The sequence below is a fragment of the Polyodon spathula genome, chromosome 37 (genome assembly GCF_017654505.1).
Source record: "Polyodon spathula isolate WHYD16114869_AA chromosome 37, ASM1765450v1, whole genome shotgun sequence".
NCBI classification, from domain to species: domain Eukaryota; kingdom Metazoa; phylum Chordata; class Actinopteri; order Acipenseriformes; family Polyodontidae; genus Polyodon; species Polyodon spathula.
The window spans coordinates 51,001-76,000 of NC_054570.1; the positions used below are offsets into that span (position 1 = coordinate 51,001).

Genomic DNA, 25,000 nt, shown 5'->3' on the forward strand with positions numbered 1-25,000 from the left:
TTCAATCCCAGTTGCTGTTCATATCTTAAGGACTACAGTTCTGTCTGTCCCAAGCAATGTGCTTTAAAATCTGCCCAAGACCTTTTATTACCATTGTATTTATTTAGCTTTCGTTGTTGTAGAAAGCCAAGGTATAACAGATTTGTTTCATGAGTTGTTTTATGTTTCAAATCCCAGGGCATGCTCAATGTAAACAAGCATAGAGCACAAGTAGAAGCCTTTGTTCGCATTCAGGGATCTGCAAACAAAAATTCAGGTAAACATATACAAACTGGCTAAATTCGTAACTTTCTTTTTCTTTTAAGTGTTCTCTGTTTGGTGCTCTTCCAGGACAAAAACAAGTATACAATACACCTTGTGTCATGTCACCTATGTATATGTACATGCACTTGATACATACATACATGCATAAATACATATGGGACTGTGGTATTCCCAGGATGCAGGTCGGCCGTGTATCTCTGTACTCCTGATCAGATCCTTTTCCTCACAGAGCTGAGCAGTGACGTCCTGGTGTGCGGCGGGAAGCAGCGGAACCGCGCGCTGCATGGGGACGTGGTGGCGGTGGAGCTGCTGCCACGGAGCGAGTGGAGGGGCAGGGCGACGGCGCTGAGCCAGAGCGAGGGCGAGGACAGGCTGGCAGAGGAGCTGCAGAGCCAGCCCATGCCCACAGGTACCCTGTCCAGCCAGGAGGAGGAAGGGGGTGGTTTGGGGACTCTTACCACATTTTCACATTGAAGTAAAAACTCGAAACTTGGAGTGAATCAGGAGTTTGTGAAGAAGTGAAAACTACTCTGTTAGTTGCCTGAAAAAGCATACTGTATAAAGTAAAGCTTTTTTGTTGTTGTATACAATTATAAGCGTGTCCCCTTGAGCTCTGCGTGTTGAGACTGGCTCTGATGTAACACCTGAAACTTTTCCAAACTCATAGGCTACAGTCCATTGCATTTACATAAATTAAATTCTTTGCCTGTACATTTTCAGTGGAACCGTAGCATATATCTGTCAGGTATAGCTGTAAATCAACCCCCTGTGTTTACTAAAGAGGCTCTCAGTCCTGACTCTGAACAGTCCCTGGGCTTTCAAGACAATGACAGTTTAAGAGCACTCAAAGAGGTTTCATTGTATACCATACCTTTCTGAATAGCCTGTTCTGCATTAGACCTACGCAGTCTGCTGACAAGTGCAATCGAGTTTATAAAGGCGTGAAAGAACAGTGCCAAAGCTGTGCAATTCTATGAAACTGCCAGCAGAAAGCCCACAGTGCTTTGAATGATGCAACGTGTAGTACACTCATAGTAAAAAAAAAAAAAAAAAAAAAAAAAAGATTTTGGAAACATCAACAAAATTCTACCTGTATGTTAAGAGAACAGTAAGTATTATTTTAATAATATTGTACTGACTTACATTTTTAGGTAAGGTTGTGGGCATTATTCAGAGGAACTGGCGGGATTACGTGGTAACCTTTCCCCCTAAAGAAGAGATCCAGTCCCAGGGCAAGAATTCCCAAAAGATCTTGGTGACCCCCTGGGATTATAGGATTCCCAAAATTCGGATTAGCACGCAACAAGCCGAGGCGCTGCAGGTGAGGGGTGCCAGATTAAAATTCTTCAACCTAAAGCAGAAACTGAAACTAATTTTACAATTGTGTTATTCATTACTGAAAAAAATATTCTTGATGTAATGATACCTGCAATGGTGTAGTAGCGCCATTGTATAACATAGGGTAAACTTCATTTTGTCAAAGAACTGATGCAAATCAATGCTACAGACCGACCTAGATTACGATTTGCTATCTAGATTACGAATTTGCGAGGTGTTGCTAAAATATTCTCTCTAAAGGTTTCTCGGGAGAGTTAAACAGTGGCTTCTTCTCTCCCTTCTTCGGCAGGACCACCGAGTGGTTGCACGCATTGACTCATGGGAGTCCACCTCGCTCTACCCGAACGGCCACTTTGTCAGAGTGCTGGGCAAAGCTGGTGACCTGGAGACAGAGATGGCGGCTATTCTCGTGGAAAACAACATACAAGTCCCACCATTCTCCGAAGCCCAGGTTAGATTACAAGTCTTTATATTTATATTAGAGATCGCCTGTCAAAATCAGCGCTCACGGTTTGTTAAAACTCTGACTTATCCTGCGTACAGATGCCATCTTGTTTACAGAACATGTTTTGGATTTATAAAAAGTGAATATATTTTGTGTTGGGTGTCTCTTATAAAAAGACGTAATTTGGCTTGGTTTGAGCTTGTCCAAAATGCACAGAATAACATACAATAAGAGACACCCTACATGTCCTGTTTCAGCTTTTATTCATTAATTTCAGTAATGTTGTGATGTGTATCTCAATATCTGAGCAATGGCACTCGGAACCTACTTAAACTGTCATTTGAAGGTGACATGTTCTTTGAACATCACAGAAAAGTAAAGGGCATAAAAGGGAACATTTCTATGAGCCAATGGAAGTGTTTTTATGCTTTAGATGCGTGAGATGCCCGTGAATAACCCAGAGAGCCCGTGGAGGGTGGAGTCAGAACAGGAGCCGGAGAGACTGGACCTGAGGGAGACACACCTGGTCTTCAGCATCGACCCCCAGGGCTGCGAGGACGTGGACGACACCCTGTCTGTGCGCAGGCTGGCCAACGGCAATGTGGAGCTTGGCGTGCACATCGCTGACGTCACGCACTTCATCAAGCCAAACTCCTACACCGACCTGGAGGCCAGAGCCAGGTGATTCTCTCAGTACTCTGAACAGTGGAAACGAAACGGTAGAATTGGCTGATGACAATGCCCTTTTTCTTTTCCTCACCAGGGCTACCACGTACTATTTAGCTGATCGCCGGTACGATATGCTGCCTCCCATCCTGAGTGCTGACCTGTGCTCTCTTCTCGGCAGTGTGGATAGGTACGTTTGTTTCCTGCTAACATTTTTAAAAGCTGTTGTTCACCTCCCAATGATATTCATTGTTCACATTCAGATCGAACTCCCTGGCGTCTGTTTGATCCTCCTATAGTTTAGCGTTCTGTGAATGCTTCCTCTTCCCCTTGAAGCTGCTTCAACACTTGGGGAGCTCTGCTCCGATGTCAAGCAGGTGGAAGTTTTATTATATATCTGTTATAGCTCGAAGCCCAGTAAGTAACAAATTGCCCCCCACCCTACTAGGTAAAAGTGAAAGGAGATTAAACTGTTAGGAAGTCTAATCTCAGGAGTGCTCTACATCATGAGGAACAGTATATCTTCCTGCCAAAGCTGTGCCCTACGTTTCTTGTGATAAAAACATTGACTGCAAATAAGGTCACCTAATTATTATACTTTTTTTTTTTTTTTAAGCAAAGTTATTTTGATCCATTTGGTTTTAGAAATTTGAAAATACAATGTTTAACTGAAAACCATTCAACTTGGCCAAGCGATAATTCTCAGTCAGAAAACACACATTTTCCCAACATCTTTGCAGTGCTGATGCAAAAATTTTGAACAAAGCAAGAAAAATACATTCTTCAGTTTTCAATGGCTTTCCCGGTTGCTTCTACTGTATGTTTCTCTACTCTGCACCTGATCATTTGACTGCCTTTCTATATCTAAAAAAGTTTAAACTCTTAACTCTTGTCTTAATTGATGAACTCTGTCAAACCCCTATCATTATTTCTGTTCCTTCGACCTTGAATACTTGTTTTCCTTTGGCAAACAAATCCCTGATAGAGGAGAAATGGCATTGCTTGTGTGCAGAGCTGTGAATGCTGTTTTCCTTGCTCCTTGCCCCTCAGGTATGCCATGAGTGTGATGTGGGAGCTGGATAAGAGCTCTTACGAGGTGAAGCGGGTGTGGTACGGCCGCACGATCATCCGCTCCTCCTACAAGCTGTTCTACGAGGCGGCCCAGGCTCTGCTGGACAGGGACTGGAGCGTGGTGGAGCAGATCCCTGAGCTGGCTGGGCTGGGCGGAGAGGCGAGGCAGGAGAAACTGGACCAGCTGGTCTGGGCCATTGGCAGCTTGGCGGACATCGCGCGCTACTTGAGGGCCAAGCGGGACAGAGGAGGGGCGCTTGAGCTGGAGGGCGTGGAGGTGCGCGTTCAGCTGGACGCCCAGAAGAACATCGCTGCTCTGGTGCCCAGGCAGCCCCTGGAGGTGCACGAGACCGTGGCGGAGTGCATGATCCTGGCCAATCACTGGGTCGCCAAGAAGATCTGGGAGCGTTTCCCTCACCAGGCCCTGCTCCGCCACCACCCCCCGCCCAGGCAGGAGTTCTTCACTGAGCTGGTAGAGTGCGCCAAAGCCAAGGGCTTCACCATAGACACACGGTAATGCTGAATTCAGTACACTTGTCCATTGAGATATAGCACCTTTTTTCTTAGGATAGTCTGTCCCTTTTGTTTATGCAGAGCAGGACAAATATGAGTTATTTATTTACAGCTTTTCTTTTTAATGGGGGGGGGGGCAGATGAGTTGAAGCACAGTTCCTTAGGGGAGAGGATAGATAGGTAGATAATTACCTCTCTTTGCAGCATCAGTGACCCAGAAAGTCAGTATGAGTAGCCTAATGGGTTTACACCCGGGCTCTGTATCCTGGGGACCAGGGTTCAAATCCCAGCTGGTCCTCTGAGTTGATGTGGTTGATCTAGCAATGGCTGCATTACTGAGCAGTGCAGTGCAGCCTTTAGACAACCACGGACATTAAAACTGGTTCCTGCCGACAGGGTCTGTCAAGTAATCGGACTACCTGTGCGATGGCTCCATACAAAACTTAAAAGGTTTCATTCAGTAAATGCAGAAGAAAAAAATATGTTTAGAGATGTGCATAGAACAAGTTATTGTTGCTGACCTTTATTTGCATTTATATATATTTTTATTTTTATGTATATTAGTTGTGACTGCTATTCTGTGAATGGGAATTGCACTTTGCATCAGTGCCACAGTGGCCAGATGATACAATTTCAAATCTACACAGCCTTTTAAATACTGCTATTCAAAAATGATTGTGCCCTCAGAATAACTTGTCATTGTTTTTGGTTGCATACCTACCTAGTTACATACTTATGAGTAAGTCTTTATGTAAATGAGCATTGATTCATTTTGCTGTTGATGCTAAAGCAGGAGAATGGTGTTTTGACGGTTCTTGCAGCTCTAACAAGTCCCTGGCAGACTCCCTGGACAGGGCTGTGGACCCTGCTGACCCGCTCGTCAATAAGCTCCTGCGCTTCATGGCTACACAGGCCATGTCTAACGCCCTGTACTTCTCCACCGGAGCGTACCCTGAGGAGGAATACTATCACTACGGTAAGCAGCAGCACTCGCACCCCTGTGCTGAGGGGGAGAGGGAGTTGATCAATTCTGCAACTTTATAACTGCCCTGCTTAATAGGACAGAATCGGCATACTTCCTCTTAATGGGACCATTAAGAGATCCTTCACACTAACACTTGGGAGGTGGCATTGAAAAAAGACTTAATCATTGAGTTTATTCCATTTCTTAGTGTTCATCAGTGCTGTGTTGTTTTATTTGTTTTCTCCCCAGGCCTGGCTCTTGAGAGGTACACTCATTTCACCTCCCCGATCCGACGCTACGCCGACATTGTGGTTCACAGGCTGCTGATGGCGGCCATCCTGAGAGAGAAGGGGGCGGAGCTCCGGGAAACACCAGCAAGTAACAAAGAGCTGGAGGAGCTGGCTCAGCATATCAACAGCAAGAACAAGGTACAGCCCTGCAGTCTTTTCGGCTAGAGCAAGACAGAGTTCATATTATTTGAGATATTGTTATACCTTCAAGAAAACTGTTTTTGCCATATAAACTGCAGCTGTTTGATTAGACTGGTTGCACTTCTTTATAAAGCATGTTTTTTTTGTTTGTTTGTTTTTTGTGCTACAGGCTGCTCAGCATGCACAGAAGCAGTCCACAGAACTGTTCCAGTGCATGTACTTCAAAGATAAGGACCCTGTAACAGACGAGCGCTGCATTGCAGATGCTGTGATCTATTCAATACGGGCTAATGGCTTGCTCGTTTTTGTTCCAAGGTAAATTTGTGTTTCACACTGCTCGTTTTAGTATGCATTCATTTTTTTTTATGGGAGCCTGGAGCACACACATGGTGGGTTTGTCACTGTATTTTGATATGTTGGCAATGCAATAGTTTGAATTTGAAATACAGCATGAGTTTTAAATACATTTAAATGCGTAAATCTTACCAGCTTGTCTCATTAAATGGTCTCGACACTGTAAAGGCCTTTCCACATCACCCTTCCTGCTAATATTGCCTTGGCTGTGAAAGAACCACACCTGATTGAAATGTAGTATTTCTCATTGTAATTTAATTGATAGAAACAATTCAGTGAAATCAATAGCTATGCAAGAAATGTTTTTTTCAAGCTTGACTCCCCATGCTTTGCCTTTCAATATCCTGGGTGATGGGAGATTCTTGTAATGCAGTGCCTTGGGTATGTGTTCACAGAATCCCTTTTCATCTCCCTTCTAATGCTTCAGGTATGGGATTAAAGGAGCTGTCTATCTGAAGAACAAGGATGGCCTGGTGGTGTGTGTGAATCCTGATGGAAGCTGCGAGTGGAAGCCTGGAACTCTCAAGAGGTTCCAGGACAGGATCAGCTCGACCACAGCGGACGGGTCAGAGACCTTCCCCTTGTTCCAGCACATCACTGTAAGTCAGGGATGCCGTTAATATGCATTTTGGGCTGGATTAAACATGCAACAATGCAGGTAGACCATCACATGAATCAGTCCATGTGGTGTAACGGCTAAATATGTTATGCTTGATTTGATTTGATTTAATCAGTATTGCATTACTCAAAGAAACTGATCATTTTTAAATGTTGTATTTTTTTTTTTTGTTGTTTTTTTAAAAGGTGAGAATATCCGTGCAGGCATCTCGATCCCATTCGGAAAGCATCAGAATGGAAATAATTAGCAACAAACCTCACAAGAGGTCAGACCCAGACCTCCACTGTGACACTCCACACCCTGCCAGAGCGGACCTGGTGAGGGAGGTGATCCGCTGTGCAGAGGAGGCACAGCAGGCTGAAGAGCAGGCGAGCAGGACTGCAGTGGCAGGGGAGAACCAGGAGTACTGTCAGACCCGGGGGAACAGCTTGTACTCCCTGCTGGAGGAGATCAGAGAGCTGGCCCTGCTGGACGTCTCAGCGGTTTCGCTTACACCCTGACCTGGGGCTTCTGTGTCACTCTGCATCAGGGCTCCCAGTACAAGAGGTATATTGTTGTAGTGACTGGAAAAACTAAAATAAGTGCAGTTGTTATCTACATTAAACAAGTGAAGGTGGTGTCTGTGGCAGAGTTATTGGTTTACAAGCATGACGAACAGAAAATTATGGTTTTAAAGTGTTTTTTTTTGCATAACCAACTGAGAACCATCACATCTGTCTTTTTTTTTTTTTAAACCATATGTGCTGCTATGACAAGATAAAAAAATTTGTGTGTTTGATTGTTAGATCAACACTTTTTAAAATCTGTTCTTTTATAAATGTATCTTTTTTTTTTTTTTTTTTTTTTTACAACAATTGCTTACCTTTCTGTCAATCTTTGGGCACTTACAAGACTTTTTAAATGGTGATCTTCAACAATACAAGATTATTTAAGTATGGAGCTGTGAAAAACTTCAAGGTAATGTTTGGAGGTTTTTTTTTCTGAAGAAACAATCTGCTATGAATGACTTCAGCTTTAAGTTATTCGTGCTGCGTTGTTTCCACTTGAATCCAGCAGTATAGGTTGTACTACTACAAACCAGCATCAGACTCCAGGCCTAAATGGGTGTTTTAATTTACTAACTGCAGCCTGGAGACTTGCAGATAAAGACAAGCTCAGTAACCTATCCCATTTGTTACAAAGATCTTTGGAGTTACTGTATTCAATTCTGATTGCCCAATTAGGGGCAGCAATAAGGTATGGAGGAGACCTTCCCTTACATGCAGGTTTCAGTGCTGCTTTGCAAAACAGGTAGTATAATGCACTGAAGGGTTTTTTTTTTTTTTTTATTGTACATACTGTTTTCTAATGTTAAAAATAAACAGAGAATTGCTTTAGTTCGCCATAAGCTTTCTGAACTATATTTTTTGGAAAGTGTAAAAAGATTTATTTAAAAAAATTGTTTTAAAAGTACCATTTTCTTGAATAAACTTGTAATATACTGTTTTATTATTTGGGGGGGGGCACACACAAAACAGTAATTCTGTACTGAGCCAACACGTTTATACAGTTGCTCAGTTATAAAAAAAAAAAAAACCCACCAAGGTTGATAATGAATTGGGAGTCATAACAAGACTTTCTACAATTTAAATATCAAAGAAAAATTAATACTAGAGATGCTCCAGAACTGGGTAAAAAAAAGTCTTGTTTAATCCCTGCAAACAATACATCGTTCTAACATCAATATCTGCCCAAGTAACAAAAGCAGTCAAATACAATTATTTGCAACTTTGCTGTCAAGATGTCCATTTTACTTTAAACCACACACAGTAAGATCAGTCAGCGTCTTGCTCTATACCGTTTACTTTCTGTTGGTCTTCTGGTACAGAGGCAGAAACCTCAGTGCTTGCAGACTCCTTCAGAGACTCTGCACATATCGGGGCTGCTCCTTCCTTCAGCTCCCAGCCTTGTTCACAGGTGGAGTTAGTGTGTTTCACCACCACAGTGGCCAAGTCACTATCCAGCTCGTCTGGATCTGTGGGTTTGGCAGGAGAGCGCTGTGTAACTGGAGGCTGAGCTGAAACATTTGTAAAAAGGAGGATTTCAGTTAGGTACAGGTCAGGTGTTCATTTCATTAGCCTACCTTCCCCTGCCAAAATATAAGCCTTTGTCTCACATGTATTTCTTTCCCTACAGTCAACAAAAATAAGCGTAGATCCTGTATACAGTCAGGTTTGTAATACCAAACATTAACAGTTACTTATTTAAAACACCCACTTGAGCCACAATGTTGCTGCTACACAGCGACGTTACCATTACTGATCAGAGACTGGCTGTTGTCCTGCTGCAGTTTGGCCAGGCGTCTCTCCAAGGCCAGCTGCTTGTTGTGCTCGATTCGCTGCCTCTGCTCCTCCGTCAGGCTGCTGCTGGCACTGGGAGTCGACTGGACCACTGGTACGCTTTGACTTTCACAGAAAAAGGGCTCAGAGTCTTCAAACAGATGGGTTGATCTATTAAGCTCATTGTCCTCAACTGCATCTAACAGGACAGGAAGTGGTGGATTTTTTATAATTATTTTTACTTAATAGATAGCAAAATTATAAATATTAACTGATTTGGATATTACTGTATGGAGCCATCGCACAGGTAGTCCGATCACTTGACAGACCCTGTCGGCAGGAACCAGATTTCATGTCTGTGGTTGTCTAAACGCTGCACCACATTGCTGAGTAATGCATCCATTGCTAGATCAACCACATCAACTCAGAGAACCAGCTGGGATTTGAACCTGGGTCCCCAGGATACAGAGTTCAGGTGTAAACCCACTAGGCTACTCGGCACCTGTTTTCCACTGGCTTTCTGCAATACTGATGCTGCAAGGAGTGAGGTGTGAAGAAGCTTGCCTCCCCCAAGCAATTCATGAACATTAGCAACTTTGCAGCATGCAATTCAGGATCGGCAAATCAACACTACTGGTACTAAACACAGTGTAATATTATTTTGTTTGTATTGGTTTTGTGAAACTACCTTACCTACCAGTAACATTACCTTAGGCAGTACAGGTCGTGAAACCTGCAATAACATTTCAACATCAAAATATGCATCCCCAAGATTGAAACAAACTGGCTTATCAGTTTTGTATAATCTCCTCAAAACTATTTCTCTACTTGCAAATGAAACGTTTTTTCTTTGAAGAATCACTTAATTTCTTTAACATAACCAAGCTTACCATCTTTAGTCATGAAGTCTTCATGTGTAAGTGGCATATCCAGTCTTATTCGTTTGAGGCAAGTCTAAAATAAAACAGGACGTTTTCAGCGTTTCAATCTTTCAATTCAGCAAGTTGAATGCATTGTTATTTTTTTTAATTCAGGTTTCTTCTTTTACAGCAATCTACTGTAAAACAACATGTGAATGCTGCCTTGGGCTCAAGCTAGTGCCGATATCGTTTCAGGGCTTTTACATTCGTTTTTCCGACCATTTCCTCACCTGAACTTCTTTTTTATTTCCTAAAACCTCCAGCCTATCAATGAAGTCCTCAAACTGTAGTTTAGGGTACAGTCTGTGAGCCCAGTGTTCCATGTGCTGCATGAGGACCTTCAGGTCTTCAGCCTATTAAATAACAAACAGAAATAAAAGATGAATCGATGCATTTTGACAAAATAAATGTCTATTTAAAAAAAAAACAAAAAAAAAAACACCTGGAATATTAAACTTAAATGATGAATGTTAAACTTTGAAACATTTAAAAGTTGTGAGCTTCATTAAATAATTATAATTAAAAAAAAAAAAAATTGAATAAGGAATTTTAAATACAGCTGGTCCAGAAAGACCAAAACTACTGTGCATGACTTAACAGAAATGTTTGGTGTCTTTTCACAAATGAAACGTGTGAATATCAAAGCAGTAATCTCATCTGCAACACTCTCTCCTCTCAAATACACGTCTACCCAATGAAGGGACATGTGCCGGTCCTTGAAAGTTTGTTCTGATCTAGGTTTTTTGTTTTTTTTAATACACTGATATTATAAGGTTGAACATCTGACCCATCTGCCTTCCCCCATAAGCTTCTCCCCCCCAACAACCTCTCACCTCATGTCCTTTGCCTTTGAATCTTACACTGTTGAACATGGTTCGGAGTGCTGGAAGTCCCCTTTCAGAAATCAACCTAAACCCCCCCCATACTTATCATTAATGCAAGGCAGAATGAACATATACATATAAACACATCAGGAGCATGCATCGATTAACGAAGTGATTCTTCTAATACACCAAAAACTTTTATTATTTATCGCTTCTCTAGTTTGGCATTATACTGGCAGGTTATAAAGTCATTTGTCTGCTTTTCACATCTTTTGCACAATAAAAAGGAATGTTTTGCAAGGACCTGTACCTTTGTGAATCCAGTTTTGGCTGTGGTCTCTTCACAGACCTCTTTTTGGCTACTGGAGCTTCTTCAAGCTTTGACACCTCTCCAGGATCGTCATCTAAAAACAGATCTATTACTAACAAGCCAAGCAAAAACAAAACCCCCAACTATATTTGCTTCAAATAAATCTAAAGTTTCAACATAAAAGAACAAGTGAAATGCTATAAGCACATCACAATGTCCAGGAGAAATTCAAACTGGGTCACAGTGCAGGATCTCTCTCCCAGTAATGAAAAACAATAAACTATTGTTACTCACCGGTTCTATTAAATTCACACCCTTTGTATTTTCATTCCATTGTACTGTACAAACTGCTGCTGTAGCCGATAGGGAGATGATGTTTATTTCCCTTATTTTTCACTCCAGACAATAATACAACTCTTGTTCACAGCTTACCCACCAGTTGCGAAGGGGTCCCCGTCCCTGGGGGAGAGGGGGGGTGGGAGAGGTGGAAACTGCTCATCCTCGGTGTTTTCATAAGCAGGCATGTCTGACAGACTGTTCTCTAAAGGGTCCATCGTGGCTAGCAGCAGTCCCTGCACACCTGTAAGAGAGACGAAGAAATTAGATGCGCTAACAGCACTGTCAGCTTTAGAACAGCAACATGAAAAACACAAAGCCCTCAATAACATCCTAAACAGACGATCCAGGGGCCAGGACACCAGCAAACACTTCCTCCAATGCACCAAGAGCTCAGTGCAGCAATGCACCTCCAATACTGTGAATCCATACAGCCAGTTAATACCTGGAAACCTGATGGGAAGTACGCAGGTTGTTGTCAGCCTCGTGAAAAGGCAGGTGACCAGATCACATAACGGCTCTGGAACAGAATCTCAGCCACACTACATAAAGCACAAGGCTTATCTAAACCAAAAACGAGGGACTATCAGCCTTGTCACAACACTGGTATTAACTGCATGTTTGAGGCAGCTCTTACTAGTATTTTATTCTGGAACAGCACAAACTTTATAGTTTTGTACAGCTATTAATTAATTTAAAACTGGGACTCAAGTCAATCGTTTGTTTCTGTAAAGGGATGGAAGCAAAGCTTTTTCAAGGTCTGATTTGTAGATCGTCCACATCCCTTGCTCATACAAAGTGTTCTCAAACCGGAGTCCACCTTTAATTAACACACACACACACACAAACAATAATGCTGCCGGGGTATTTACACGTTAAGTGTACTCTCGTGTGCCTTCTAAAATTCATTTCACTTCACATTCACACACCCCGCTGGTTTCTCAGCCTTTTACAATAAATACTGAAGGATACTTAAAATTACTAAATTTGTTCTACTTGCTCTTTACCTCTTACTTGTAAATCACTTTAATAAAACAAGATGCGTTTAAAACCTTATAAAAGTAACGTTTCCAATTTCACTACACCTCAAAACAGGAGCCATCTTACCAGCAAATCTTGTCAAGTCTAGAATATGCAGCAGTCAATACTTTGTACAGCGTAAACAAAGCAGGAATCCTTATTAAAACATTAATATTTTTAACTTAGTTGTATAACCATTATCGTTGAGTCTTGCAACCGTGTTAATAAAAAACTGCATTACAACATTACAAAAATTAGCTTATGCATCAAAGATGTGACAATATTATTAAAAAAGTAAACAAATACCGTACCGTTTTATTTTTATTTTTTATAAATGTTTACTCTACACTATCCTTAACTTCTCCTCTCCACCTATGAGGCAACAAACACAGCCCGCCCGATAGCTTGGCCAATAGCACATAAAGAAGGATGACAAAAAAACCAATCAGAGGTTAGTGTGAGAATGACCAATCAAGTTTTGCTACAGGTATTTCTTACTCAGCATCAACCACTTACCAAGAGGCATTCTATCGACAGCCTGACTGTCGGCGAACATTACCTGTTGCAGTGTATAATAATTTGTGCATGGGTATGATATTTTCTGAAAAGGCCAGAGAGGGGGTCTATGCATATGAAATTGCAAATGGTACTGTATCCTTTTGCAAATATAGATTGCGACTCCACCAGTTTTGGAAGCTATCTGTTTGGTGTAATATAATTTAATTTGGTGTAATGTAATTCCTGTACTTCATCGGTGATTCCAAAATTATCCACAAGAGGGAGACATTTGGCACAGCTGTAAACCTCCGCAAAACAGATGTAAATATTTTCGTGACGTAATTTCCTTTCAAACAGACGATTGTCTTCTCTCATTGGCTGATACATTGGGAACAATGTTGCTGAAACCAAACAATTCCATCCCACCCATAGACTAACTGTTACTGTAGCACTGTGCCAAGCGGGGCTCTCGTCTCAGCACTTGCGTTTTAACCGATCACAGTTCTGCTCGCAGGAATGTACATGACGTTCAGAGGCTGCACGGTTACTGTATTTGCGTTTGGCATTGTCCGCTGAACTGTCAGTCCAGTTGCATTGTTTGGATTGATTTGAGCTGCAGTGTGTGCCGTGCTCACGGAAAGGAGATTTATACGGTGTATCTGATTTTCTAGCTGATCAAAATGCCCAAAAAGAAGCCTGGGCCGATCCTTTTACACCCAACACCCGACAGCAACACAGTGAATGGGACCAGTGCTGGAGAGTGAGTACGGGACGCTGTGCTTATAATTCTCTTACCTGCAGTTGTGTTAGCTGACTCTGTACTGTACTGTGTTACCATGCACCGTTGTGTACTATTATTATTATTATTATTATTATTATTATTATTATTATTATTAGTGTGCAGTAAATTGATAAAATACGTTCTATATTATATCCATTTATAAATCCGTCTCTGTGTTTATTATTACTATTAGTATTATTATTGTTATTAGTAGTAGTATTTTATCCCGATGACTTTGAATATGTAGTGTTCACTTGCATTAAACACATGGCTTGTTATAGTAATTTGTTATAAACAATATTAGCATTTTATGACTCTATTGACATAACAAACATCGTCTCCGGAGATACCTCGTTCTTATGGAGCAAGAGCCACACCAATCATCTGGAATGCATTCGAAATAAGATATATAAAACACATGTACATATTCTATATACTGTCATGTACATGCGAAGCTCTTTTATGACTGTACTCAGACGTGCTCACAAATAAGACAAGAGTCTTCGACGTCTTAAATTTGTACGAATTAAACAAGCGCATATATATAGCCGTGTTCACAAGTGTATATCTAATATATTTATATACTATACTATATACTATAGTTAATATGAGCTGCGATATAGTGTTATCTATAATGAGCTATAGCCAGTAGTATAATGGTCTGTTAATCTGAGCTGCGACGGTGGGGTGAGCCAGTGCAGTGTTAATGGTCTCAGTTAATCTGAGCTGCGACGGTGGGGTGAGCCAGTGCAGTGTTAATGGAGTTAATCTGAGCTGCGACGGTGGGGTGAGCCAGTGCAGTGTTAATGGTCTGTTAATCTGAGCTGCGACGGTGGGGTGAGCCAGTGCAGTGTTAATGGTCTGTTAATCTGAGCTGCGACGGTGGGGTGAGCCAGTGCAGTGTTAATGGTCTGTTAATCTGAGCTGCGACGGTGGGGTGAGCCAGTGCAGTGTTAATGGTCTGTTAATCTGAGCTGCGACGGTGGGGTGAGCCAGTGCAGTGTTAATGGTCTGTTAATCTGAGCTGCGACGGTGGGGTGAGCCAGTGCAGTGTTAATGGTCTGTTAATCTGAGCTGCGACGGTGGGGTGAGCCAGTGCAGTGTTAATGGTCTGTTAATCTGAGCTGCGACGGTGGGGTGAGCCAGTGCAGTGTTAATGGTCTGTTAATCTGAGCTGCGACGGTGGGGTGAGCCAGTGCAGTGTTAATGGTCTGTTAATCTGAGCTGCGACGGTGGGGTGAGCCAGTGCAGTGTTAATGGTCTGTTAATCTGAGCTGCGACGGTGGGGTGAGCCAGTGCAGTGTTAATGGTCTGTTAATCTGAGCTGCGACGGTGGGGTGAGCCAGTGCAGTGTTAATGGTCTGTTAATCTGAGCTGCGACGGTGGGGTGAGCCAGTGCAGTGTTAATGGTCTGTTAATCTGAGCTGCGACGGTGGGGTGAGCCAGTGCAGTGTTAATGGTCTGTTAATCTGAGCTGCGACGGTGGGGTGAGCCAGTGCAGTGTTAATGGTCTGTTAATCTGAGCTGCGACGGTGGGGTGAGCCAGTGCAGTGTTAATGGTCTGTTAATCTGAGCTGCGACGGTGGGGTGAGCCAGTGCAGTGTTAATGGTCTGTTAATCTGAGCTGCGACGGTGGGGTGAGCCAGTGCAGTGTTAATGGTCTGTTAATCTGAGCTGCGACGGTGGGGTGAGCCAGTGCAGTGTTAATGGTCTGTTAATCTGAGCTGCGACGGTGGGGTGAGCCAGTGCAGTGTTAATGGTCTGTTAATCTGAGCTGCGACGGTGGGGTGAGCCAGTGCAGTGTTAATGGTCTCAGTTAATCTGAGCTGCGACGGTGGGGTGAGCCAGTGCAGTGTTAATGGTCTGTTAATCTGAGCTGCGACGGTGGGGTGAGCCAGTGCAGTGTTAATGGTCTGTTAATCTGAGCTGCGACGGTGGGGTGAGCCAGTGCAGTGTTAATGGTCTGTTAATCTGAGCTGCGACGGTGGGGTGAGCCAGTGCAGTGTTAATGGTCTCTGGTTCTGGACACCCTTGGCGCTGGTGGCTGTTGAAGAATAAACCAGCAGTGTTTGTTGTGTATTAATACCTCCCGCTGAACACAGCTGCTTGAGTAAAGCATGGGCTATGTACACTACAAGCAGTAATCCCAGTGCTCTCTGTTATCACTGGCACACAGTGTCCTGCCGGCAGTGCAGCCAGTTCACAGTCTCTGAGCGCTGGGTCAGTGATGACAGCAGGAACGGGAAATAACTGAAGTGTTTGCACATGACTGTAGACCCTGTATAACAGCTGAACATCTCTGTAAATCAGAGACCCTGAAAAAACTGTGCTTTTCACTTGAGGGGTTGAAATAAAAAACAATTACAAAACTTAAAAAAAAAAAAAAAAAAACACTGACCATTGCAAGCCCTTAATACAGTATCTGTATTGCAGCATGCTTTTTGTTCCCTCTCTGCTGATTCGTTGGGAGTCACTTTCTTGTTACAGTGCTGCTGCAGGTTCTTCCATGTACAGCACAGGCTCTTTCTGGAATTCCTCATTTCAATGCAAAGCCTCCTGTTTTGTTGAGTCTTTTCCAGTGCAGTACTGTTAAAGTGCCATATTGTATATGACTTATCAGATATCTAACTGAATGAATTGTTCACGCGCTCTTATTAATCAAAGTAAAGAAAGCCCCTCAAGTATTTCTGTATGACCAAGGAAGGTGAACTGCGTTACAGTTTCTTTCAGTCCCAACCTGAGCCAGTCTAACCTCTCCATTATTCATTTAAGACTGCTGACTATGATGTAAGTGCCACAACTTACACAATACAGCAGCTTAAAGCTTTTAGCAACTAAAATAGGCATCATGCATAATGATATGCAGGTGATACAAGAGCATTGTGAAGGTGTCATTGTAGTTAAGTGCCTGATTGTGGCGATTGATTAAGCTTTATTGCTCTTAACTCCCACGTTACAAAGCGTCGCTGCACGCAATAAAGACCCTGATAACCCCAGTCCTGATGACGGGCTGAACTCTCGTCTCACTTCTACTGTCAGGGCAGCACTAAGGAGTTCTTCCTCCAACTTGGAATCTTGGAATTCTGCAGCTGGGTGTTCCACCCACATGAAAGGGTCCAGTGATCTGATATGACATGACTTTTTAGATTTTGAATTGGCTTGTTTTTAGTCCTGGATACTGGTATGATGCACCTGTTCATTACAGAAATAATATATACAGCATTGGGGAGTTGCAGATTTCGGAGACCTATGAACTGCATGGCCAATGTTACATTTGTAGCTTTGTTACAGCTGTGTTGCGTTTGTTGTGCTGTGTACTGTACACTGTGCTGCTGGATCCTGTGGGACTGTGCTGCTTAAACCAGCATGTAGGTACTTGAGTGCTGCTGTTGAGAAAGAGTCTGGAATTTCCAGGAGGTGCATTCCTCTAGAAAAGAATGTTGACATGTGAGGCTCTCCCAGCCTCCTGCCTTTTCAGTCTTAGAGAGCAGGATCCCCACCAGCCTCCTGGATGTGTATTGATGTGGCATGCTTTTTACACCATTGTCATATTGTACACTTTTAACAAGTGATCACATAGCTTTTCAACATGGTGTGATTTTGCTTAAATGTGCATTTTCTATAGTGTTACAAACATTTAGCAGGGCAATTGCAGGACTAAGCTGTGGCTGACTGACTGACAGGCTGGCTGGCTGTTTTTATTGATATTATGGTCAGGCAGGGACCCAAGGCAGCAAGCTTGCTAATCGTCACCAAACAGATGAGATTCCCACTCGGATTAATGAATCTATCAGTAGTAGTAATGTCAGGATCAAAAGCCTTGGCTTTTCACACTAGTTTATTAGATCGACTCCTGGCTGGATAACATGGATGTCGGTGTGCAGTAATAAAGGTTACTGGGTTCTTAACACAAACACACAGCTGCAGGAGAGCTGGGTGGCCTGCTTACACTGTGCTGTAGTGCCGGCAGGGTCTCCAGTCAAGCCCTCTGTCATGAAGACTGTCCTGCCAACAAAGTCTATTAAGTTCCCCATGCCTGTTTAATAGATTCCTTTCCTGCCTGACTTCCTGTCGCTTCTAGAAAGTGATATCCGTGGAGGTGGAAGTGGCACCTCTGATCCACGGTCTGTTTGCTTGTCCGGAATTGAAACCTGCAGTGTTCAGCACTCCTGCAGTTAACCCTGCTGCTGCTCGCTGGGGCTCCCCTGTGTCAGACAAGCTGTGATCATGTAACCCTGAATATCTGGGAATCTCAAACGTGTCACTGCCAGTATTTACATTGTTATCCATAGGTACACCGAAATGACTGCATTTTGTTATTGCACCAGTTATACACTTGTAATAACACTGTAACGACAGCACAGCAACGTGTGTTATTAATGCCACTAAGTAAAAAACAGTTAACTGATTGGATTTTTCTAGCACTTTGCTGCAGTGCAAAACTTCCGATGCTACTAGTGGTAGAAATGCACAGTACATTAAAAACAAAAATACTTTCAAACTACAAAACATTTTAATGGCCAGTGTTGTTAACTCCAGTTAGTCTGCTTGTGCTTTGGGGAAGTCCGTAAGGTTTTAAAATACATTAGCTGGTGTAGTAGCATTCCACTGTTTACCGTAGTTATTTCTCCTGCTGCACTTGCTATCTGTATCCTAGATTATCAATTAAGATTATAGATTATTGTTACATTCCGGCAGCACCCGTCTTTATATCCTTGCAAAGTGTTCTTGGAGGCGGCCCGTCTTGCATTACGTGTGAACACCTCTGCCTGTTGTTCCGGATAGCTTCACTAGGTGTCGCTGTGGAGGACAGGGTGGAGAGCCCCAGGTTACACAGCAGAGCAGTAATCTGTTTCACCTGCCTGGCATGTCTTCAGTTGTGTTGGAGCAGATGGAAATTGTCTCGCGGATTGGGAGGTTCCCACAGCAGTGGGTCTGGAGCAGGGCCAAAGCCCCGGGCTGCGGTGTGGAAAGAACTCTGATCTCACTCACACACAGACAGACAGACTGGCAGTGACCGCGCTGAGGCTGGAGGAATCCAATCCGGCACTGCATTACCTGGGAGAGAGGGAGCAAGAGAGCGAGTGAAATCAGAACTACTTATCTTGACATTTAGGTTATACACAGAGTCCAGGTCATAAGATGAATGTTTAAAAAACAAGCGTATGATAAGATCCAACAGTAATGTTAATCCTGTAGTGCTCTGCATGCTATAGTGTGATACGGCAGCCTATATCCCCTTTAGGTTTACCTTGGCAAATATGCTCATTCGTTTTGCAGTTTCCCATTCCAGCTTCCCTTCCTTTGCAATCCCTAGTTTTTTTGTTTGTTTTTTTTAATATGTATAATGCCTTACCATACATAGCTGTGATTTAACAGAGTTAATGCCTGTGCTTTACCCTGCTGAGGAGATATCTCTATTATTAGCCTGCACATCCAGCACTGTGGCACGATTCCCTATAATACCGTACACTTTCTGTGTTGTATATTGGAACACTCCAATGTTAACCCTTACTGCTCTTAAAATAGTAAACTAGGTGTCTGCCAGGTTCCTGGTGTTGCTTCTATACTATAGAAACAGTATTGGCCTGGTCACTTTCTCTCAGTAACCTAAGCCAATTGTGAATTGATTGTAACTTGCTTGTTGTAGTAAACTCGCTAATATTAAGTAGTATATTAAATCTTTTGAAACAATGACCCCCTGATAACAGGTGTAAAAGGCAGCAGTAGTAAGTGATGTCATTTTGGTATTGGAAGAGGGTCTGGAGAACTGTTTGATAGAGAAAATCAAAGAGCTCGGAGGCTGCCTGTCACTGTGTCTGCATACAGAGGTGGTGCTGAATGTTAATACTCTGAGCACTGGATACACAGTATATAATATAGGCCTCCTGGGTTCAGTTAACGAGCCAGGAAAATCGCTTCAGGGATTAAGAGGTACATTTATACCCCCAAGGATATGTGGAATACTGTTTTTTAATTGTTGGATTTAGAGATTTTAATAGAAAACAGTGCAATGAATGGCTAACGAGGAGCTCACACAATATTTAAGGAAAGTGTAGTTTCTGAAGGGGTGCAAAGGGAGTATAGTATCTGATGACATATCCAAAGTAGAGAACTGTATTAATACACAGCGGCTGACAGGAAGTAAGGTTGCAGCTGGCTGTTCTGCTGCTCCAGCATTCCACTAGCATTCCAGAGCAGAGCGATTGGACTGAAACACTCTGGGCCTGTGTGTGTGTGTGTGTGTGTGTGTGTGTGTGGATCTGCATTTCCTTACCAGCAAGCCGGGAGACGGAAGTCTTGTGGAATTAAGAGGGTGATTCAGAATCTCTGAGTCACAGCCAGCGAGCGAACGTGGGGTTAGTGTTCGCCAGAGAGGGGAAGTGAGTCAGCGTGCGTAAATGTGTTTGTGTGAGCTGGTCTCGAGTGCCTCCCACTCACTGTGAACACACCGCTTCTTCGAAGGGGGGGGGGGGGGGGGGGGGGGGGGCAGCTTTGAAAAATCACAGCAGTCCTTGAACCCCTGGGTTTATTCATGCCAGGCCAATTAGTGTCACTGTCAATGACAGGGGCTTCAGAATTGAAGGTGACAATATGTGGTTCATTAACTATGCCTATATGCTGGCAATACATTGCCACTGATGGGAATCCGGAGACTGGTCGTTTGAACTGGTCTGTTTACTGATCTGTTGACTGATCTGTCCAGTGCCCAGCAGGCAAGCTGATTACAGACACAGTGAAGGCTTCTGTACAGATACATGGAACTGGCATATTAACGCATGTCTACACAAGCGCTCCTACACTTATGATGAAACAGCGCAGTGTTTGAATTGAAAGCTCTGTTGCCTGATTGCAAGCTGCTGTTCTGCGTCCAGCAGTGACTGGGAATCTCGTGCTCACACAGCAGTGACTGGGAATCTCGTGCTCACACAGCAGTGACTGGGAATCTCGTGCTCACACAGCAGTGACTGGGAACCCTCGTGTGGCACAAGGCACCGTTGGCTAGAGTGATCTGAACTGAAAGCTGAGTACTTTTGGTCAGTGTTAAGTCATAATTCAAAGGCACTATACTGTAGATGGCTGCAGCAGTGGTATGATTTGAAATGATTCCAGGTTTTGACTGGCCCGTTCAGTGCTATTTGTATACCAGCGGGTTTGCTAGTATGAAGTATAGGAGGCTGTTGGGTTGCTGTGAACCTGTTGCACTTCTCTGTACATTCAGGAGGAATGTTTCTTCAGCCTCTTTCTTCCCTCAGTTTTCTCTATGTTATAACACTCGGAGACACCCTGCACATGCTGCGTTCTGTACTGATCTCTCCCCCCTGCCCCCCTCCTCCCTCTCTCAGGACGAACCTGGGGGCCCTGCAGAAGAAGCTGGAGGAGCTGGAGCTGGACGAGCAGCAGCGGAAGCGCCTCGAGGCGTTCCTCACGCAGAAACAGAAGGTGGGGGAGCTGAAGGACGACGACTTCGAGAAGATCTGCGAGCTGGGCGCCGGCAACGGGGGCGTGGTGTTTAAGGTGTCGCACAGGCCCTCCGGACTCATCATGGCCAGGAAGGTACAGAGCCCCAGGGCTACACTTCCACTGCCCGTTCCCTGCAGGTTCTGTACACCCTATATAGTGAAGACATTTACAGTACTTTTGTTTAAGAGCTGAACACAAGTAAAAAGGTCTAATTTTAAGCATATTATCAGTTTAATTAAGGGTATAGTTAAGTAATTGAAAGCTCAGTTGGAATGAAAACGAGCAGACACGGGTCCCCAGGACGGAGTTTGGGAAGCCCTGCACTAGACACCAGAAGGCTGAATCTAGCAATCAGTATTTCTCTGCACCTTCCTTTCCTTTCACATTCACTGCCTCTTTATCGCTGGCATTATTCTGTTTAGAGAAAAGCTCCTTCCGCTTGCCCCAACGCTGCTCTTTGTGCCTGCGTTTCACCTTGACATCTCCGTGCCGCTTGTGTGGGACCAGCTATTGAATAATGACAATCGGAGCAGAAAACAAAAATCTCATTTCATTCAAGGCTGAATCATCCATTCACTAACTATTCATATTGTAGGAAATTGAGGATTAAAAAGCAACAAAAGCAATGAACAAACTGGGCACGGCTGTGCTTGATGTTAACCTGCTACTGCACTTGTCAAACCTGCCTAACGTTGTGATCACTGGGGACTGATTCCTGAACAGTAAAATGAGAGAAAGAGGAGGAATATCTGCAGTTACTGCTGCACTCTGCAGTTGATACAGCGTGACTCATTCATACGTTTCTATGATGCGGTGAGGGTTACTGTCGCCTGCCCTTGCTGTCATGTTTCACACCTGCAGTGATTGGACTGGCAGTAGGGTGTAGGGCCCCTGTGGGCAGCATGGCACTGAATTGGACTGCAAGGTGTTCAATGTGCAGATGGCCCTAATATGTCATGCCTTTCTGATTCAGTAATTTGTGTACCTGCCAGCAGAGTGGTGTCTAGATATGCAGGGATGGAAGTGACTATTGCATAGCAGTTTCACCCATTACTGCAAGCTTAATTAGCCACAGTGTATAAGTACCAAGCTCAGGTGCATTTTAAACTCTTGGTATGTCTCACAGTATTACAGAATACACGTCGGGGATGCAAAACAAATCCATCTGTTTGTTATGTGCTGTATATCGCAGGGGGTTTCTGTAAACCTGTGTATTGACGACACCTTTGTGTCTCATTGCAGTTGATTCACCTGGAGATCAAGCCGGCCATCCGGAACCAGATCATCCGGGAGTTGCAGGTCCTGCACGAGTGCAACTCCCCCTACATCGTGGGCTTCTACGGGGCATTCTACAGCGACGGAGAGATCAGTATCTGCATGGAGCACATGGTAGGACCTTGTTCCTTTCTCACTAGGAGTACAACTCAACTGTGGTACATTTACACTGGAACTTTGCTATTTGCCTTGCTTTGCCCATGCTTCTACCATATGCAGTACTTGTCATACTGTGTTTTACCGTGTTTTACCATACTCTTCTGAGATTTGCCAAGCTTGCCAGCCTTAATGTTATTTATCCATCAGATTTAGTGACTCGCTTTATGTAGATCATTTGCCTGACATATTTATCACTTTTGGCATTCTGCTAAGAGTCGGTGATAATCTTCATTTTAAGTACAGACAGATTAGCAGTGATTTAAAGGCAGCTAAATAAACTATGATAATGGCAGAACAAGAAACCCAGTCATGTCATGAAGTGCACTGCAGAACATGCCGTTCTCTTGCCCAGTGCAGACTGAGTATATAATATTTGCACGGTATGTTAAGTCAGAATGGTAGTTGTGTTTTGTTTTTGTTTTTTCCTGCAGATTTAGTATTGCTTTGGCATTGATGGGGGCTGTCAAATTACCATCCGTCCCAGAGGGGACTCAAAACAATCAGGGCTGAGTCCATTATTTTGAACAGGTTTGGAGTGGCAGGCTGTGGAGTGGAGAGGAGAGGTAAAGATAGCGTGGTGCACTGTGAAGAGCTGCCCTGTCTGATGTTTTCACAGAGCTATGCATAAGCAGGCCCTCAACAAGAGCATTGCAGCCCATCAGTGGCTCCTGTGCTGCTTATGTTTCCTTGCTGTTATATAAGCGGTCCAGTTCAGCAAGCAAGGCTGAGTCCATAACTGCACTGGAGGTAGGCACAAATCAGACCCCCTCTGATGTGTCGAGGTCATTGGAAGTGATGATGAATATTGAGCAAGGGCTTGTGTTTTTATGTAAGCCAAAAGTACTACAGAGCCGTGCTCTAAATAACTGGCTGCTGAATGTAGCAAGAAATCAGCAGGGTTACAGCTGTGCTTTTGTAAATGAACAGGTGAGAGAGTAAAAAAGCACTTTCATTGTTTTATTTCGTTTCCCAGGATGGAGGTTCCTTGGATCAGGTGTTAAAAAAAGCAGGGAGAATCCCGGAGCAGATTTTGGGAAACGTCAGCATAGCAGTGAGTACCTGACGCTTTTCTTCTCTGAACCCCAGTGAGGAGTACTGGTATGTAGGTGTGTTTAACCTTGCTGCAAGGAATCTGCACACTTAAGCTTGTTAGTCAGTCCGTTTTGAGGATGTTGCTTGTTGATTTGCTGTCTTGTCTTCTGCCACTCAGGTAATAAAAGGACTGGCGTACCTGAGGGAGAAGCACAAGATAATGCACAGAGGTGAGGTACAATGTGGGGCTGGCCGCTCCGTGGTGACAGTGTTCTGTACTGGATCACCCTGCCCTTGTCTTTTTATGATGTGATGTTGAGTGGTTCTGGCTTCTGGTGATCCAGTACAGTATATCCTCAGAGTTCAGAGCACCTTGGGAATGGAGGCTGTATGTAAGTCAAAGGTCTGTAACTCTGAAAATGAGCTTTCAATGGTTTTAATAAATTTGCACACCCTCAATTTGGCTGGTAATAAAAGGTTACAGCACAGTCGTGCAATGCTCATATTGCTGTGGCCCTTTAAAAATCGCTGACCATTTCCAGATCCCCTATTCCCATAGCTAAGGGTGATACCGCGGTCAAGTTTTTAAAAATACTTTCATGGTTTTCTTTCCAGTTGAAAGTGTGGTACGTTTGTTTTTTTTTAAACTGGATTCTGTTTGCACTGTAGGCATGGTTGAGTGATTGCATACTTCCTGCTGAAATTGGGTGTTCAGTTGAGTGATCAGTTCATATGTTTGGTGTTCGTAACTGAGATTCTACTGAATGAAATTGTTTGTTTTCAGAATATTTTGTCTGATATTTGGGTGGATCGTAGAAGAGGGTTTGGGAACCCAGGATTGTATTGCAGGTTCATTCAGAATTATGTCTTGGTTAAATGTCCCGGCTGTACTGCCCCCACAATGTCCTCGCTGGTGAGGGTGATGGAGATGCGCAGTAAAGCAATGAAGAGAAGCACTTTAGCAGGGTTAATCACAGTACTGGCCAGTATAAATCACACAGTGACTGATGGAGAGCTTCCCATTTCACTTCTCTCTGATTAAATGACTCGCAGTGTGCGCATTCCAGTTCCCTTCCATAATTCAGCATTCTGCATTTGAGGCATATTTTTAACCCTCTTCTGTTCCTCTGGGGTGCAGTAACACCCCAGCTGGCAGCCCTCGCCACCAGATGCGTGCCACAAGATTGTTATTTAGTCAAACGTTGCACCATCGTATCCGTTCGTATTGCTCTATAGAGACACTCAATGGAAGAACATGTAACAATAAAGTAGTTTTCCCTTTCAGGTCTTGGGAATAAATATTGGAGTATTGTGTGGTGTGGCGTTCTGTTACCAGAATATTGTATTTTTGTTCTTCAGTTAATGTTTCAAGCAAACTAGATAAATCATAACCACACA

At 43.5% G+C, this 25,000-nt stretch overlaps 3 protein-coding genes and 2 non-coding genes across 5 annotated transcripts; 3 read left to right on the top strand and 2 right to left on the bottom strand.

Annotated features, from left to right (window-relative positions):
• The first annotated feature begins 110 nt into the window (after nt 1–110).
• Nucleotides 111–7,455, top strand: dis3l (DIS3 like exosome 3'-5' exoribonuclease). Its single transcript, XM_041235561.1, has 12 exons — nt 111–256; nt 494–673; nt 1,416–1,585; nt 1,892–2,053; nt 2,481–2,728; nt 2,811–2,903; nt 3,764–4,297; nt 5,119–5,273; nt 5,511–5,689; nt 5,862–6,007; nt 6,474–6,645; nt 6,851–7,455. The coding sequence occupies exons 1-12, from the start codon at nt 181–183 to the stop codon at nt 7,163–7,165; spliced, it is 2,430 nt and encodes an 809-aa protein (XP_041091495.1). The 5' UTR covers nt 111–180; the 3' UTR covers nt 7,166–7,455.
• Nucleotides 4,606–4,738, top strand: LOC121304443. Its single transcript, XR_005947953.1, has one exon.
• An 876-nt stretch (nt 7,456–8,331) lies between the features above and the next one.
• Nucleotides 8,332–12,781, bottom strand: LOC121304419 (TIMELESS-interacting protein-like). The gene is made up of 8 exons (XM_041235562.1): nt 12,705–12,781; nt 11,474–11,617; nt 11,038–11,131; nt 10,737–10,812; nt 10,134–10,256; nt 9,874–9,937; nt 8,958–9,182; nt 8,332–8,721 (listed from the first exon to the last, which is right to left on the bottom strand). The coding sequence occupies exons 2-8, from the start codon at nt 11,589–11,591 to the stop codon at nt 8,480–8,482; spliced, it is 942 nt and encodes a 313-aa protein (XP_041091496.1). The 5' UTR covers nt 11,592–11,617; nt 12,705–12,781; the 3' UTR covers nt 8,332–8,479.
• Nucleotides 9,269–9,401, bottom strand: LOC121304444. The gene has a single exon (XR_005947954.1).
• A 542-nt stretch (nt 12,782–13,323) lies between the features above and the next one.
• Nucleotides 13,324–24,003, top strand: LOC121304127 (dual specificity mitogen-activated protein kinase kinase 1-like). The gene is made up of 5 exons (XM_041235089.1): nt 13,324–13,651; nt 21,019–21,229; nt 22,379–22,525; nt 23,544–23,621; nt 23,781–24,003. The coding sequence occupies exons 1-5, from the start codon at nt 13,572–13,574 to the stop codon at nt 23,913–23,915; spliced, it is 651 nt and encodes a 216-aa protein (XP_041091023.1). The 5' UTR covers nt 13,324–13,571; the 3' UTR covers nt 23,916–24,003.
• Nucleotides 24,004–25,000: the final 997 nt, after the last annotated feature.

What these genes read in the sequence shown, in the direction of transcription:
- LOC121304127 (XM_041235089.1), top strand. Translation starts at nt 13,572, where the DNA reads ATGCCCAAAAAGAAGCCTGGGCCGATCCTTTTACACCCAACACCCGAC. An exon ending in GACTCATCATGGCCAGGAAG is followed by an intron (nt 21,230 to 22,378) that starts GTACAGAGCCCC and finishes GTCTCATTGCAG; the next exon opens with TTGATTCACCTGGAGATCAA. An exon ending in GTATCTGCATGGAGCACATG is followed by an intron (nt 22,526 to 23,543) that starts GTAGGACCTTGT and finishes TTCGTTTCCCAG; the next exon opens with GATGGAGGTTCCTTGGATCA.
- LOC121304419 (XM_041235562.1), bottom strand. Translation starts at nt 11,591, where the DNA reads ATGGACCCTTTAGAGAACAGTCTGTCAGACATGCCTGCTTATGAAAAC. An exon ending in GAAATAAAAAAGAAGTTCAG is followed by an intron (nt 9,938 to 10,133) that starts GTGAGGAAATGG and finishes GTTTTATTTTAG; the next exon opens with ACTTGCCTCAAACGAATAAG. An exon ending in CCAGTCTCTGATCAGTAATG is followed by an intron (nt 8,722 to 8,957) that starts GTAACGTCGCTG and finishes CAAATGTTTCAG; the next exon opens with CTCAGCCTCCAGTTACACAG.
- dis3l (XM_041235561.1), top strand. Translation starts at nt 181, where the DNA reads ATGCTCAATGTAAACAAGCATAGAGCACAAGTAGAAGCCTTTGTTCGC. An exon ending in GGAGGAATACTATCACTACG is followed by an intron (nt 5,274 to 5,510) that starts GTAAGCAGCAGC and finishes TTTTCTCCCCAG; the next exon opens with GCCTGGCTCTTGAGAGGTAC. An exon ending in CCTTGTTCCAGCACATCACT is followed by an intron (nt 6,646 to 6,850) that starts GTAAGTCAGGGA and finishes TTTTTTTAAAAG; the next exon opens with GTGAGAATATCCGTGCAGGC.